At 36.9% G+C, this 17,608-nt stretch overlaps 1 protein-coding gene across 1 annotated transcript; it reads left to right on the top strand.

Annotated features, from left to right (window-relative positions):
• The first annotated feature begins 1,704 nt into the window (after positions 1-1,704).
• Positions 1,705-17,006, top strand: LOC145243845 (small ribosomal subunit protein bS1m-like). Its single transcript, XM_080106874.1, has 2 exons — positions 1,705-2,212; positions 16,785-17,006. The coding sequence occupies exons 1-2, from the start codon at positions 1,731-1,733 to the stop codon at positions 16,933-16,935; spliced, it is 633 nt and encodes a 210-aa protein (XP_079963000.1). The 5' UTR covers positions 1,705-1,730; the 3' UTR covers positions 16,936-17,006.
• The last annotated feature ends 602 nt before the right edge of the window (positions 17,007-17,608 follow it).

Genomic DNA, 17,608 nt, shown 5'->3' on the forward strand with positions numbered 1-17,608 from the left:
AATTCGAACCTATCTCTTTACAATGCTTCCTTTTCATAACCTATCATACTTTCATAAATCAGAGTCCATTTTCTGTAGGCTGTTTTTAAACCCAGTCAACGACGGGTACTTTTGCTAGTATATATATATATAGATATATATATATATATATATATATATATATATATATATATATGTAGAGAGAGAGAGAGAGAGAGGGAGAGAGAGAGAATTACACAGCACAGCCTGAATAGTTTATAATATTCCTTGACAGTCTGATATACTCTTGGCCATTTTTGAGTAGGGAATGATTTTGCTTCTGTCAGGTTGAAGTCGGGTTCTCGATAGTCCTAGGAGATTCACCCTCCCAGGAAGTTGCCTCTCGTCTTTCAAGTGGACTAAGTTTTTTTCCTTGCTACCTGAGGTGCTTTTACTGTGAAATGCCAGCAAGGCTGCCCAAGCAATTTTTAAAAGGGTAGAGGTGCTAGCTTTACTGTTCCCCACCTTGCGACCTTATGTCACATCTTCCTGTGATGTTTAAAAAGAATAAATACTTATGTTCTGAAATAAAGAGAGGCGGCAGTTTTTATAAACAAAGATTATACCTTGGCGTAGGCCTTTGATCTTATATCAAGGCGTAGTGAGAGTTTGTTTAATCTTAGAAGGCCGTTATCCCAGGCATTACCTCTTTCTTTGGAAGAGTAAACTGTTTTATTGTGAGTCGCCTGAAGTGCTTCACCAGGGAATGCAAGCAGATCAGATTACTTTAAACTCATCCAAAGTCCCCTTCCACAATATGAACTGACCTTGTTTTTAACTTTACTGCTGTTGGAGACAAGTAAATATACAGTGATTATGTGTGGTATTATTTTACTTTAAGACCCTTCTCACATTTGTATAGAAAATATATTTTTTCTGTAGATTTCAGAATATGATAACCGTTTCCTTTGCAAATTTACCGTTTGCATGGTATTAACCTCTGAACCCTGAGACTATTTTCCGCCATTTCATGGCTTTCGGTTACGCTACGCGCGAGCGCATGAACAAAGGCTGTGAAATATGCACTCGCTTACCAAACTGCCTTCTCACATAGCGTAGTTATCTTTGGCGAACAATTTAAAATTAGATGAAAAACGAGTAGTTTTCCAGATATTAAGCCATGTAATTCTATATGTCATCAGTTAAAAATAAAAATATGTGCGCGTTTGTGCATACAGAAATGGTCATCACTGATAACATATAGAATTACATGGCTTAATATCTGGAAAACTACTTGTTTGTGGCAAAAATATGCGTACTCTTGCGTGTATGTATAGAAATAGTCACCACTGATAACATAAGGAATTACATTGCTTAATATCGGGCAAACTACATGTTTATTAAAATAAACAAACAAAAACCTTCCCCCCTCCAAAGGTGGCAACAAAGTGGGTGCTCATTTTAAGTCAAATCTACATGAAAAAGTAATTTCTTCATATAATGAAAACTATTTCTCAGTGACAGAAACGGTTAGCAGATTCGTTTTTACCACCTCGAAATCTACAATATATATATATATATATATATATATATATATATATATATATATATATATATATATATATATATATATATATATATTCGGTACAAACGTGAGACGAACCTTAAAATAAAATTTTACCCTTCGTGTTAATAGATATATATTTTAATCATATATTGTTACACGTATGCGCATCCGTACATTGATTACAAGCATAGGAGAGTTCCTAAAAATGGCGGCCACTATCTACACTTATTCTCGTGCGTGTCTTTTACGAAGAACTAAAACATTGTTTTCTGTTCCGCGATTGTCGACTGGTTGGAGACTTTCCTCGGATTCAACGTCTGGCAAAAAGACTCCTCCGATCGAGGGGACCGATGCAAGTGACGATGATGGCCTCATGAAAACTTCGGAACCTTCTTTTTCCAGGGGGAAGGAATCGACTTTAAGTAAATTTGTTCGAGCGATCGAACTGTGGGACGAAAAACAAGACGACATTAATGAAGAAATTCCGACGACGAAGAATTCGGGTGAAGGGATGAAGGCAGACATTTCGTTTGCGAGCATGTTACGAAATTCGAAGTTCTTTCAACTTGGTCAGCCAACCGGTCGGACGGTTGTAGGTCGGATTTTTGAAGTTCACGGGGATGACCTTTACATCGACATCGGAGGGAAATTTCATTGCGTTTGCAAAACACCACAAGTCAAATCACAGTAAGTTTTTATAAATAATCGACTTGTTTCGAACTACCAGGGCACCGGTAAAATACGCTTGAATATGATCTTTTAATGCAATTCAGAAGTATAGGAGACCTTAAGTGTGACCGAACCGGTGTCGAGTGAAAAGTTAGCCTCGATGTGAAAATGTTCCGATTACCAAACCAGACTTTCTGTTTTGGGTTTAAAATAAATCTGTAAAATATATTTAAAAAATCGGCACACGCATGGAAGTGGTACCCTCCCTTATCTCTTATTATTATTATTATTTTCGTTTTCATCTTTTTCAACGGATTGTTTTTTTTTGTTTTTTTTGGTTAATGTCAAGTTTCTTTCCCACTCCCCAAAAACTTTAAAATGACCACTTATATAGGTTTTCGGGGGTTCTGAAAACGAATATCATATTGAATTTGAAGGCAGATAAATTTTTTTCATATCATAAAACTACTTATCATAAGTAGTTTTATGATATGAAAAAATTACTTTTTTCAAAAAGTGGGGGATCACTTTCCTTTAAAAATTTATGGTAAAATGAGCACCCACTTTTGGTCCACCTAGTAAATTCTTCATATAAAACAAATTTAACTGTGATATTCGTTTTCAGCACAGCCCGAAAACCGGAGCTTTTTTTTTTTCTTTTTCTTTTTTTTTTTTTCATCTTTTAATTTAGGATGCTAATTATGCTGTCGCTAAGTTTACACAAGCGGTTTACAAAAACATTTTTGTTACTTGTACAGTTTAATCAAGACATTAAAAAAATGAAAATATCGAAAAAAGTTTAAATTGTATGTATCTGTTATGGAACGAAATTCTCCGAAAAAAATTTCACTTAATTTCATCAAGTAGTTTTTTTTTTGTTGTTTTTTTTTTTACAGCCAAAAAAACACTTTGTTATGATACCGAGCAAAATGTTCGATTTTTAGGAAGAAAAGCTAGTATTAAAGATGGGAAGGGAAGGGGTGTCAGCGCTTTAACTGGAGTTATCTCCCTTTGGCATTTCTAAAATTCAAACAAAAATTTTTTTAAATCCAACTTACTTGATGAAATTAAGTGAATTTTTTTTTTCAGAGAACTTCGTTCTATAACGGATACATACAATTTAAACTTTTTTCGGTATTTTCATTTTTTAATGTCTTGACCAAGTACCTCGTTTTTTTTTTGTTTTTTTTTTGAGGGGCTATTCAATAGGTGTATCAGAATTTTTGTCGGAATTTTTGACACCCCTAACACGAAACTGCGAATAAAATATAAAAAACTCGTAAGTTCTCTTTTAAAAGTGGGTTGTTTATTTTCTTTATGGATTATACTTCCAAAATAAACTATTAAAGTTGTTTTAAAAGTAATAGTTTTTTTTTTTTTTTTTTTTTTTTTAAACAGTAATGAATTTTACGAACTCAATATTTTTCAATTTTGAAACTTTAAAAATCTATCAAAATTTTTCTATTGATTTTATTTTTACGATATTTTCAGGGTCAATGTGAAATTTTATGCTCTTTCCAATATACCGAATATAATATTTTAGACAAAATACTTTAATCGATCGGACAAAGGCTTAAACCTAACTGATAGTGGAGGAGTGAGGACCTATTAGTTTGAATTATTGTGAACTTATTTACCTTAGTTAAAAACAGTCGTACAGTCGTACACTTAAAACAGCAAAATTAAAATAAGGCCAAAAAAATATTCACCATTTTTATAAACGAAATAAAACAATCCTAGCTAAAGGTAACATGGCCGTTACATTTTCACTCAGACCCAACACGTTGTATGCAGAGACAGTCGCAAAGGAAAGAAATTAAACTCAAGTTGTTTCAGTTGAAATAAAAGGCATTTATTACCAGTCGTTTTATCAGCAAACTACGGACACATAATTTTCCTAGCCAGCAACAATATGGGCACATTCTTTTGTTTCTCTCGGATCATTTCCCAGTCTGCAGCTACAACCAGCTACCATGTCTGCAGATCACTCCATAGCACACAGTCGTCTTACCATTTTTTGTTAAGTTTGGATTACATCCTGTTTTAAAAGTTCCCATCGCCCCGACATGTGCTTTCAAGTTGCTGTTGTCGCTACGTTGTTCCAAATCTTTTTCCTTTTCTGTTTCTTCTCTTCTTTCATTGTGACATAACCTTACACCACCGCTTGGTCATTTGCATATGCTGAGATGTCACTGCTACATATGTGTCTGTGGCTTTGTTACAGAACAAAGATCGATAACTTGTTCAGTCAGTAATTCTGTGCTTCAGTTATCAGTCTTCCTTAGGTAATCTTTACTTTTTTTGAACTTATTCATTTTTTACCCCGAACTAGGCGTATTGCCCTTTGAATGTAAGGTGATACTATTTTGAATTGTGTCTAACAAGAGATTGAGATTTGAGCAGTGAGATGTTTTTTTCTGAATTTTTGAGATGAGGATTGGTTATTCAGATTATTTGGCTTCTGCAGACTACTGTTCTCATCTTGAGTGTCATTTTCACAACATTTCGGTCAATGTAACCTCTGACCTTCGGCAGATGTATCTTGTTGAACTTGGGGGCGGCGGGGGGGTGAGATTTCAAACGGAACCCTTTATTTACTTTACGAGGTTAGCATGCTCTTGTTCTGTTAGGATCTCTAACCAGTCATGGCTAAGTAATTCGCAATTGTATTTTTCAGTTGCCCACACTGAGAATTGAACCTTCAACCTTCAGGTGAATATTAAACCATTGCATCCTGGGTCTTTGTGGACACTCCATGACACTCAAGATGAGAACAGTTATCCGATAAACTCAAATAATATGAGCAAGATGTCTGTTCACATTATATTTAAATTTCTGCATGTTAGTAAAGCAGGAAACAGGGAGGAAATTCCAAAGTCCATCAATAGAAACTCTTAAAGTAGAAGGCTTTCTAGCATCTAGAGACCTCAACAGTGAAGGGGTGGAATTTTGTTGCTTGATGGATTAGTCGAGAGCATGTACATCGAAGGGGTAAAAGTGCTGTGAGTTTATCAGAGCACATTCATTTCAAGTACTTGTAAAACAGCTAGAGGAATGCGACATTGCAGCGATGGGAAAGGGGTGGGAGCTGGACAGATAGTGAGGGACCGATTAAATTTGAGATTTTTGTAAAAACCTATCTAAAAGTGAGACTATTGGCAGATGCTCCATCACAGATGCGACAATGATACTCGATACAATGAGTTGTGGCTTTGTAAAGATATTGGATGCTTTTTGGTGTGAGTAATTTTCTAGCATGGTAGAGGGAGCCCACTTTCTTTGTAGAAGCCTTTGCAATGTCCTCAATGTATTTGTTTCAATTCATGTTGCCTGTGATGTTAGGCAGGGAATTTGACTTTTTTTTATAGAAGATGGCGACTATATTTTTTTCCAACTTAGTTTTCATTTTGGCATTTTAGGTGCTTTGCAGAAAATGAACTCGTTCAAGTTTGAAATTATTCTCGATCGCTTTTTTTCGTTTTATCAACACAGTTTTCAAATTTGCTTTGGTCATGAAACAACTCTTGCTTTACACATTTTTCAGTTCGTTCTTATTCCAGTTATCCGTGTTATGTAGAATCAAATGGAATTCGACATTAATACTCGACAACCTATTATTTTTTTATTTATGCCTAGGAAAGATTAATTAAATGTTGGTTTACGTTACACTTAAACTTCTGCATATCGGTACAGTCAGGGAAGCAGGTAGCAGGAAAGGAATTCCAAAGTGTAGCTGTTTGAGGGAAGAAACTATTAGAGTAGAAAGCTTTCTGGCATTAAGAGACTTCAACAATGAAGGGGTGTGATTTTGTTGCTAAGCGGGTTTGTTGGGAGTATGTACGTTGAGGGGGCACAAGTGCAACGAGTTCATCAGAGCACATTGCATTAAAATATTTGTAAAACAGGTTTAGAGATGCAACATTGCGACGATGGGACAGAGGTTGGAGCTTAGTTGACAAAGTGGAACCTAATATATTGAAAACTCTTTTTTGGACCCTACGAAGAGGAAGAGACTAGTAGTAGATACACCAGCCCAGATGTGGCAACAATACTCCATGCATGGGTGAATGGTGGCTTTGTAGAAGTGCAGGACTCTCAGGTGTGAGTAGTCTTCTAGCTCGATAGAAACCATCTTCTTTGCAGCAGCCTTTGCAATGTCCTCAATGTATTTGTTCCAGTTCATGTTGCCTGTGAATGTTAAGCCAACGAGTTTGAAGTAAGAATTCTCAGGTAGGATGTTATTTGTCATGGATATTGGTGGTTGGAGAGACGTCTTGTAATTGTTAAAGGAGAGCAACTTAGTCTTACTAGCATTAAATGTTACCATCTATTTACGGCCCCATTCCACTACAGTCTGAAGGTCATTTTCTAAAGATTCTTCCATTTTCTTAGATCTCTGTACATCCGTTCTTCCCTCGTGCATATTATAGAGCATTGTATCATCAGTGAACATACCCATTTCGGACACAATGTTATCAGGGAAGTCGTTTATGAATGTCAAAAATAATAGGATCGACCCCTGAGGCACTTGATTTTTACTGAAAAAATAAACAGGAGAAATGTGTAAAAATAAGAAAAACAATTATTCTTGTGTGAAGGGATTAGTTTTACATATAAATTTATTGTAAAATGATCAACCATTTCCTAGGTAGTTTAGTGCTTTAGGGCAGTTAATTTATTTTTCTATGGGAAATACAACCTGTACGTTTTTTTTTTTTTTTTAAGGGTGTTCTATTTTTCTTTAGACAGTTATGTGTGGTTTTAAGAAGGTTTTTATGATGGGAATTTGCCAGTCTTACTTAGGGTTAGTTATAAGGTTAAGAGAATTTTTTTCGGGTAGGGGTTTGTAACTCGGATTAATGATATGACCCATTAATTTTTGGGATGTGGGCTTGTCATTCTAACCTAGATTTTATGGTAGTTTTTTTTTTTTCTATTTATATACTAAATTTTCAGCTTTAAAAAATATCAAAAGTATTTGGAGTGCAAACTGTTAACACAAGAATGACCGGGAAGTGGGGGATCATTTTACCTAAAATTTATATGCCAAACTGATTCCCAACTATTCTAAATTCTAAAGTATATTTTTGTTGATTTTCTTTTCTTTTTTTTTTTCCATTAAGACTTAGGGTATTCACATATAATCGCCTTAAAAAAAAAAAAAAAAAAAAGTAGAATCTTATTTATTTTTTTTAATTGGCAGGACCAATATGACTTCTCTTTCCAGAATGTTTACACTTATTACTCATATATATTATCTATTGTTTATAATTTATGGTTCCCATGTCGTATTGAATTCTATACTAGGTCTACTTAGTAATTGGTTGTTCTTCCATAGTATATGTGCTGCTTCTTTGAGTCGTCGTCTTCTCCACTGTTCTTCTCTATGGGACGAAGTAAAAATTATAGACAGAGAAGAGCGGTGGAGAGTAAGACGACTGAAAGAAGCAGCACATATGCTGGGGAATAACCAATTACTAAGTAGACCTGGTATAGAATTTAATATGATATGGGAACCGTTAATTATAAATAATAGATATATACAAGTAATAAGTATAAACATAATTATGCATAGATAGACGTTAATATATAGTTATAAATAGTGATATTTACAAATAGAAATAAAATAGGTTTATGGCTCCTAAAATTTGTACCAGGATTGTCTGCAATGGCGCAGTGGTTAGAGTACTTGGAAAAATCAATCGTAAAAAGTGATATTCTCCTGAAGGTTGAAGGTTCAATCCTCAGTGTGGGCGAATTACTTAAGACCTCTATCCAGTCATGGCTGATGGAACAAGAGCATGCTACCCCCGTGAAGTAAATAAAGTAAATACTTACGCAGTGATAGCTAAGAGAGAATACACCAAAACTATGAGAAAATGCATTGAAGCGCGGAAATTATGAACGTGTGACTTCTGGAAAATCTACAACAGTGTAATAAATAATAGGCAATCAATAAGTCCCCCACTATCCAACAATCATGAGGCTGTTTGCACGGCAACCAAGAAGGCTAACATGCCAGTCGCTTTACCCAGCAAACCACTTCCTCCCTGATTTTCTTTTGCAGACAGACACCACATATAAAAAAAAAAGCATGTGGACCCAATATACTGTTAAAATAATGCTCTGTTGAGGTTGCTCCAGTTTTCTCTAAACTTTTCAACAAATGCCTTAATGAATCTTGCTTTTCTGACTGCTGGAAAACTGCTTCTGTGGTACCAGCTTACAAGAATTCTGGTGAAAGAACTGACTCATTAAATTATCACTCTATTAGCCTCTTCCCTCTTTTCGCCAAAACATTTGAGCCCATACTTAACCAAGTTCTAGTCCATCACCTTACAGCTGCTAAACTTCTGTCCGACCAACAATATGGATCTTAGCAAGCCCGTTCTACTGCAGATATCCTAACTGTAATCTCTGCATGTATATAATACATAATGAACAAAGCAGGGGAAAGTAGGGCAGTAGCCCTCGATATATCTAAGACTTTTGACAGGGTATGGCATGATGGTCTTCTCGTGCAAATCATATCATACGGTATCACTGGACAAATACTTAACATAATTAAATCCTTCTTAAGTAAGAAGAGAATCCAGGTTGTTCTTGACGGTCGTACATCTAAACAATATGATATAAATGTGGAAGTACTTCAAGGGTCGATCCTTGGACCTTTATTATTCCTGATATTCATAAATGATTTCACTGATAAAATTGTCTCTGATACAGGTATATTTGCTGATGACACCATGCTCTATAACAGGCATGAGGGGGGAAACGAATGAACATGTATCTAAGGAAATGGCAGAAACACTAGATGAAAACCTCCAATCTGGAATGGAATAGGGGCGAAAATGGGCGGTCACATTCAATGCTGCCAAGACTAAACTTGTTTCCTTCAATAATTACAAGAAACCTTCTCTACCACCAATAGCAATGGCCAAAGACTCTTTATCTGAAAGTACATCTTTTAAACTCCTTGGCCTAACGTTCACAGGAAACATGAGTTGGAACAATTACATTGAGAGCATTGCCAGGACCACTGCGAAGAAGGTAGGCTCCCTCTACCGTGCTAGAAAGCTACTAATGCCTGAAAGTATTCTTTTTTTTTTCTTTTTTTTTTTTTTTCACCCCAAACAAGGCAAATTGCCACTTTGGTGTAGGGGGCTACTATCAGGGGCAACAACTACTGGGGTACTATGTAGGAATTTGGGCAGCAAGATGTCGGTTCACGTTACACTTGAACTTCTGCACGTCAGTACTGTTGGGGAAGCAGGGACCTGGAATGGAATTCCAGAGTCTAGCGGTTCTGGAGAAGAAACTATTGGAGTAAAAAGATCTTTTCCATCTAGGGATCTCTACAGTGTGGGGGTGGGATTTAGCAGCCTGTCGGGTTTGCCGTGGGGGCACAAGTGATTGCAGTTCGTCAGAGCATTCACTATTAAAATACTTGTAGAAAAGGCAGAGGGATGCAACATTTCGTCGATGGGACAGAGGCTGAAGCTTAGATGCCAGTTCAGGGCCTGTCAGGTTTGTGACTGTCTTTTGAACCTTGTCAAGGAGCGAGAGACTAGTAGCAGATGCACCAGCCCAAATGTGACAGCAATACTCCATACATGGGCGAATGGTGGCCTTATAGAGGTACAGGATACTTTCGGGTGTTAGTAGTTGTCTAGCACGGTAGAGAGAGCCCACCTTTTTTGCAGCGGCCCTGGCAATCCCTTCAATGTAATTGTTCCAACTCATGTTTCCTGTGAACGTTAGGCCAAGGAGTTTGAAAGATGTACTCTCAGATAAAGAGCCGTTGGCCATTGCTATAGGTGGTAGAGAGGGTTTCTTGTAATTATTGAATGAAACTAGTTTAGTCTTGGCGGCATTGAACGCGACCAACCACTTTTGTCCCCATTCCACCACAGATTGGAGGTCTTCCTCTAGTGTTTCTGCCATTTCTTTAGAAATGTGTTCATTCATCTTCCTGTCGTGCCTGCCATAGAGTGTAGTGTCATCAGCATATATACCCATCTCAGAGGCAATTTTGTCAGGGAGGTCATTTATGAATATCAGGAACAATAGAGGTCCAAGGATAGAACCCTGGGGCACCCCCACATTTATATCATATTGTTTAGATGTACGACCGTCGAGGACAACCTGGATTTTTCTCTTATCTAAGAAGGATATAATTATGTTAAGTATTCTACCAGTGATACCGTATGATCTAATTTTCCTGAGGAGACCCTCATGCCATACCCTGTTAAAAGCCTTAGATATATCTAGAGCTACCGCTCTGCCCTCTTCCGCTTTGTCCAGTGAATGGTATATACGTTCAGAGATTAGTTAGGATGTCTGCTGTGGAACGGGCTTGTCTAAATCCATATTGTTTGTCAGTCAGAAGTTTAGCATCTGCAAGGTGATGGACTAGAGCATGGTTAATTATGGTCTCAAATATTTTGGCAAAAAGTGGGAGGAGGCTAATGGGGCGATAATTTGATGGGTCAGTCCTTTCGCCAGAATTCTTGAATACTGGTACAACAGAAGCAGTTTTCCAACAGCCCGGAAAGCAAGCTTCATTAAGCCATTTGTTGTAGAGTTTGGAGAGAACTGGATCCACTTTGGCTGAGCACTTTTTTAATAGCACAGCTGGGATGAGATCGGGTCCACATGCTTTTGAAGTGTCAAGGTTTTTATGATGGCATGCACCTGAGCAGGGGTGATTTTCAGATCGTCTAGCGTGGCGTCTGTCCGCGTAGGAAAGTCAGGTAGGGGGTGGTTGGAAGGGTCCAGTGTGGAGTTTGAAGCAAACCGACTGGCAAGCATGTTAGCCTTGTCGGTTGCTGAGGTGACAACCTCGTGATTGTTGGTTAGTGGGGGAATTGTTGATTGCCCATTATTTACTACACTGTTGTAGATTTTCCAGAAGTCTTGAGTTCCTAGTTTTTGTGCTTCGATAGTGGTTTCCGTAAATTCTCTCTTAGCTGTCACTATTTCTTTCTCAACGTTATTTCTAGCTTCTATATACTTCAGTCTGTTTGAACTGGACTTATGTCGGTTAAATCTGCAGTATGCATGCTGCTTTTGAGCAATGGCAGTTGCGCAATTCAACGTAAACCATTGGGGAGAGTGGGGCTTACTATAAAATTTCCGCATGAGAACATGCGCTTCGATTGCAGTTTTGAACCAGTCAGTGGTCTCATTTGCACACTGTTCAGCAGGGAGAGAAAAAATATTTCTCAATGGGGCATCTCTGATTAGTTCCCTGATGGCTTCCCAGTCAGCCTTTTTATAATATCTTGTTGTTTTGAGCACTGGCTCTTCAGTTTTGGCTCTAGAGTTTAGGGCGATTTCAACCATTATCACTTCATGATCAGCATTCCCGAGTGTGCTGTGGGCCTTCGTTATGCAGTCATCGGGAACTGTGGTCAAAAACAGATCTAGAAGTGATGCGTGTTGTTCTTCCTGGTCAGGGAAACGGGTTGGAAACGTAACAATTTGTGATAGGGAGTGAGATATACTGAAGCTATGAGTTGTGCTGCCCGCTGCATCTGTGTTAGTAGAGAATCCAAGCCAGTTTTTGTGGTGGACATTAAAGTCACCAAATACATGTATTTGTGCGCTAGTGTCGAGGAACAGTGCCGTGTCTATGCTGTCAGAGACTTTGTTTATTATGGTGCAGTCCTGAGTCGAGTGTGAGCGGTAGAGAAAATAAAAGTAGCTAATATTGTGTTGCATGTTTAGTCTAAAGCACATAAAGGCTTGATCATCTGTTTCTAGGTTTGTTTCTCTAGTCAAGGGAAGGGTATTACGAATGTAAACTCCAAGTCTGTGCATATGTCTGTCAGAGTCCTTACGACAGAGTGGGAGATAGCCAGGCATGTTAAAGTGGTTAGAGGGGATGGAGGAGTGTAGGTTAGTCTCACTTAGTGCTAAGATATCCGGGGTATTTGTTAAGAGAAATGCTTCAACATCAGCTAAATTAGTTCTAAGCCCACGGATATTTGTGAATGCAAGCCTCAAGGGAGGAGGCAAGTTGAATTTGTTTGTCCCTAAGCCTGGTTTAAGCTTATTTTTAGATTGTACTGTTGTCATATTTTTTAAAGAGTTTTGGTTTAGGTAAGGGGGAGCTAAACAAGAGGTTATGCAGAGCATCAGACATACATCACAAGTAGACCATCAGCTGTCCTTTCTCCAATTAGGATTGTGGCCTCAGAAAAGCCCACCGGGGATGAGTGCAGGGTCCCTTTCCATGCGTGTCATGGCACTACAAACAACCCAATATTATTCAACTGTTGATGGAGCAGCCACTCTAAGCACTACCAAAGGGCACCTGTTCTACCAGTCGGGAACAGCAGCCAGGAACTGTCAATCTAGTACCCTCAACCCATTAGAAGAAGGTCAACCCAATCTAATTGCTCAGGCATATATCGTACTCAAGCACTCCCAAATGTCCAGTTTTAGGGGTGGGGTGTGCTGGGAATGGGGAAAAAACGGCGTTCGTTGCCCTAGCCAAGAAACAAGATCTACCGCTGGGTGTTTCTGTCGAATCACTGAGATAGTGTCTCTGCGCTTGACTAATAGGCAAAGAAGGAGTATGGAAGCCGGGCGATAGACAGAGCCTATCTACTCCTTAAGCAGTTTAGGTTTGCAAACCAGTGAATTTGTTTGAGTCACCAGCTCTAGGAAGGTTGTCATCCAAGACTGAAGAGGCCTCCCTCCCCTTTGGTTTAGTTTCAGAGTTTTCCTTCTCCTAGACGGATGATCTGGGAAGACCTACTGGGTCCGTCAGCACTGAGAGGGTTTGCTCCACGCCTAGGTTCTAATCCAGGTATTTCTGCGACCCCGCGTGGTTAGTTAGTGTTACTGGGTTAGTTTGTGGAGGTTATATCTCTGCTGATTAGTTACACTCCTCAAAGTTATTAAGGGACATTGCTATTTCATTGTTACTGGATAAAGGGGTGAGTGGAGCTTAGGGTTAGGGTTAGCAACTATGATTGTAAGAAGGCTTGTTAGAAATGAGATAATGTGGTTTGAGTCTTTCCCTTTTTATTTATTTTATTTATGTTAGCTTAGGTCTAGGATAACGTTACAGTATGAGTAGGTATTAAGAATTGAGCTACGAGTTGTGCCCAAACTATTTTAGATGATAGGCGGGTTAAGATGTAAGTGCAATATAGTATGAATAAAACAGCAAGTTTTGAGTCATGCGTAATTAGGTGAATAGATATATGGGCAGGTTTTCAGTAGGTGCGAATAGAGTTGAAGTTGTAGGTATTTTCAAGTAAGAGTCATGGGACATTTTGCATAACAAGGAGTGTTCAATTTCGTATTAATCATTGCAAAACTCTCGAGGAGACAGTTATGTAATGCAGATCGCTTTGCTTCTGAGTACTTTGGCTGTTAAATACCTTACTGGATAGGAATGAGCTCAAATGTATGCCTTAGAGGTAGAAATGTATAGATGTTTAGTGATGGCTATTAAAACAGTTTGTATGTGAGGGTTAGGAGCTGGAAGTTAGAGATTCCACTACAAATGTGGTGCAATGTGGGAGTTTAGTGGCGGCTAGGTGGGAAGGAGTAGATTGTTAGCGTTCAAGAGAAAAGGGGTTATTTATTTACCGATAGTAGATCTCCATTAGGATTTTTTGAGTTACAGGTAAGGTTTAGTTTGAAGAAAGGGGGGAAAAAAAAAAAAAAAAAAGAAAGAGATTCTGTACCTCATAAGGCCACCATTCACCCATGTATGGAGTATTGTTGTCATATTTGGCATGGTGCATCTGCTACTAGTCTCTCAGTCCTGGACAAGATTCCAAAGAATTTTGCTAAGCTGATAGCTCCTGAATGTCAGCTGGGCTTCAGCCTCTGTCCCATCGATAAAATATTGCATCTCTCTACCTGTTTTACAAGTATTTTAATGGTAGATGCTCCAATGAACTACAAGCACTTGTACTTCCTTGACATAAATACTCCTGACAAACCCGACAAGCAGCAAAGTCCCACCCCTACACAATAGAGATCCCCAGATGCCAGAAAGCCTTCTACTCTAATAGTTTCTTCACTAAAACTGCTAGACTTTGGAATTTGCTTCCGGGTTCCTGTCTCCCAGACTGTACTGACATGCAGAAATTCAAATGTAATGTGAATAGTTTTTTTTTGCTACTCAACTCCCTAAATAGCGTCCCTGCTGTTATGTCTCAGTCCCCTACATCAAAGTGGCACTATGACTTGTTTGGAGTGAAAATGCAAAAAAAAAAAAAAAAAAATATGAGTTTAGTTTATTATGAAAATATCTGTGTATTTTAAATATAGAACTGACCCAAATGAGATAAATTAATAAATACTAATAAATAATCAGAAAGTAATATTGTGCTACATAGTTCAATACAAATAATAAAATCACATTGTAAGAAACAATCTTTAATTTACTCCTTCAGTTCTGCTTCTCTTGGTAGACAGTTCTTTTCTTTTATGTAACGTCTTACTGACTTCTCTCTTCAGTGAAAAAATTGCTGCACCTCAAAATTACTATGAGTTTCTCCCACAATTACAACAATGATCATATATTATAATAATATTCGAAAATAAGACTAAATCAAAGGGAGGTCACTCATATTTTTGTCCCGGGTTGCTAGTTTGGCCTTTATAAATTTTGTGAATTTGACCTTTTTTGAAGCAGTTTGATCTTCAAAAATTGTATTTGAATTTTTTCAAAGTGTAATTTACGGCTTAACAAAGAAATGAACAACCAGAATATTATGTAGATCATCACGAGGGCAGATGAAGAGCACATGTTTACCTTGGTGAGCAATCGCATTGAATCGTGTTTTAATGGAAATCCTGATTTCCATCACCTCATGTAATAAATAATACATGCACACACGCATATATACATGTGCACAAATATATGCATGTGCACATATATGCACACATGCATACATGTACACACATATATATGCACACTCATATATATATATATATATATATATATAACTACTTCATTTATTCACATAAATTTAATATACAAAAGTATAGATTTATGCGTAAACTTTAAGTATTTACTTCAAAAGTGCTCAATACGTAGGTAGAGCTAGTTAGTAATTTATAAAATATATATGGCGATTAAGCTACACTGAATATTCTGCGTTTCATCCAACTATAGGATTCGTCAGGCTTATGCGCGAATTCTGTCGTTGCTTCTTGTTTTTATACATGTTGAGGATTTTTAGTTGGCCAATCAGCTTTCTAGTATCCACCTCGCCCCTTCCTACCAGCCAATGGGCATGCATTTTATCAAACAAAGGATCTGTTTTAGAGCTAGGTTAGTGGTTTTAGGTGGCCGTTCTCCTTTTTTTCTTTTTTCTTTTTTTTTTATACATATAAATATACCTATGTGTACACAATAATGCACATATATATACATATATACATATATATATATATATACATATATATACATATATGTGTGTGATCGTTTATGTATATTCATGTTTATTTAATTTATTTATTTGTTTGTTTTCTATTGTTATTGTTAGTTTTAAAGCTATTTTGTATCGCTATCCTAGAGTAAGTTTTATTTTGTGAACACAGTTGTTTGCTATTTCCCGCCTACAGTTTAATAGACTTTGGGGTTCTTTAAAGTACAGGATAGAAAATTTTTCATGGAGGCATAATTTACATGGGTCGTCTAAATGTCTGCATGTAGTAGCTTGTCTCATTATTTTCCATTCGACTACCGGCGAATGTCCGCTTTCTTTGAGTTCCCAGTATTTATTCGCTAGTGTTGTTTTTATACGGTGTTTTTTATTTTTGAATGTGCTTTTGTAAATTAAATAAACATGAATATACATAAACGATCACACACATATATGTATATATATATATATATATATATATATATATATATGTGCATTATTGTGTACACATAGGTATATTTATATGTATAAAAAAAAAAGAAAAAAGAAAAAAAGGAGAACGGCCACCTAAAACCACTAACCTAGTTCTAAAACAGATTCTTTGTTTGATAAAATGCATGCCCATTGGCTGATAGGAAGGGGCGCGGTGGAGACTAGAAAGCTGATTGGCCAACTAGTAATCCTCAACATGTATAAAAACAAGAAGCAACGACAGAATTCGCGCATAAGCCTGACGAATCCTATAGTTGGATGAAACGCAGAATATTCAGTGTAGCTTAATCGCCATATATATTTTATAAAGTACTATATATATATATATACACACACACACACATATACATGTACATACACATATATACATACACACACAGATAGATGCACACACACACACACATATATACATGAGTTTCATGTCAGGAAGGGTATCTGGCCCATAAATATTTTTCCTTGAATAAAGAAATAACTTCTAAAGAAACATGAACCAAAATATGTTTAGAAGGCAACCTGTAAAAGCTGTCCAACACATGCCAGCATATAAAATGGACATTAAACTGATGATGATGATTGAGGCATTTTAGTTCATATCCTTATTAAACGGACATTAAACTGATGATGATGATTGAGGCATTCTAGTTCATATTATTTTTTCATTTGCTAACGTCAACCATATGTTTTCTTTTCTGTTTCAGTGAGTATCGTCGTGGCACGCAAGTCAAATTGCTGCTTCAGGATTTTGAAATGTCTGCCGCTTTCCTGGGTTCTGCCAAGCACGTCACTTTGCTGGAAGCTGATGCCACATTAATTGGTCTTCGACGCAATCCTTCATCTGCTTCTTCTTGAAAAAAAATCTTTTTAAACTTGTTTGTTTCTTTTTTGTAAAAATCTTTTTGAAATTATATTTGTTTTCTAGATTTTTGTGTTTAAGTTTTCATTTTGTGCCAGAAACTCTTTGCGAAATACGATGCGTGTTTTGCAAGGTCCCGCAGGTAAATTGTACTATTTTATAATTTGCGTAACTTTCAACTATTCCTCTACTGATGATTGCTTCAAATAATCTTGAAAGCCTATTTTTGAAGATTTTTTTAATAAAATTTGGACAGGTTTCCTTAAACTAGTAATACACACGGACAGAAAAAATGGTTTGGATAATCACAGATTTCAAGGTAGTTCTACTAAAATAGTGATATTTTTTTAAACCAAAGCACTTCAAGTCTTCAAATTACTACTGTTTTGTTTGGAAATGAATATACTTTCAAATGAATTAATAAATATGAATGTACATCATATATTTTAAGAGTTTTAAGCAAATAAAGTGATAAAAATGTGAACGTCATAAAATGGCGTTTTCAGTAAGGTTTTGTAATGACCCTCCCTGATTTCTAAAGGCCCGTACCATGAATGTATGAAGAATTTCGTTATGAAATTTGGGAAACAATTAGAAGAGGTGTTAATCTTAATATTGTCAAGTGTCCGAAATATTTTTGACCATTTCTTTTTTTGTTGTGTTAAAAAT

Source organism: Euprymna scolopes, chromosome 22, assembly GCF_053919585.1.
Source record: "Euprymna scolopes isolate OS-2025 chromosome 22, ASM5391958v1, whole genome shotgun sequence".
In the NCBI taxonomy this organism is placed as follows: Eukaryota; Metazoa; Mollusca; class Cephalopoda; order Sepiida; family Sepiolidae; genus Euprymna; species Euprymna scolopes.

Coding starts and splice junctions, on each gene's coding strand:
- LOC145243845 (XM_080106874.1), top strand. CDS start 1,731: ATGGCGGCCACTATCTACACTTATTCTCGTGCGTGTCTTTTACGAAGA. Junction 2,213..16,784: donor ACACCACAAGTCAAATCACA/GTAAGTTTTTAT, acceptor TTTCTGTTTCAG/TGAGTATCGTCGTGGCACGC.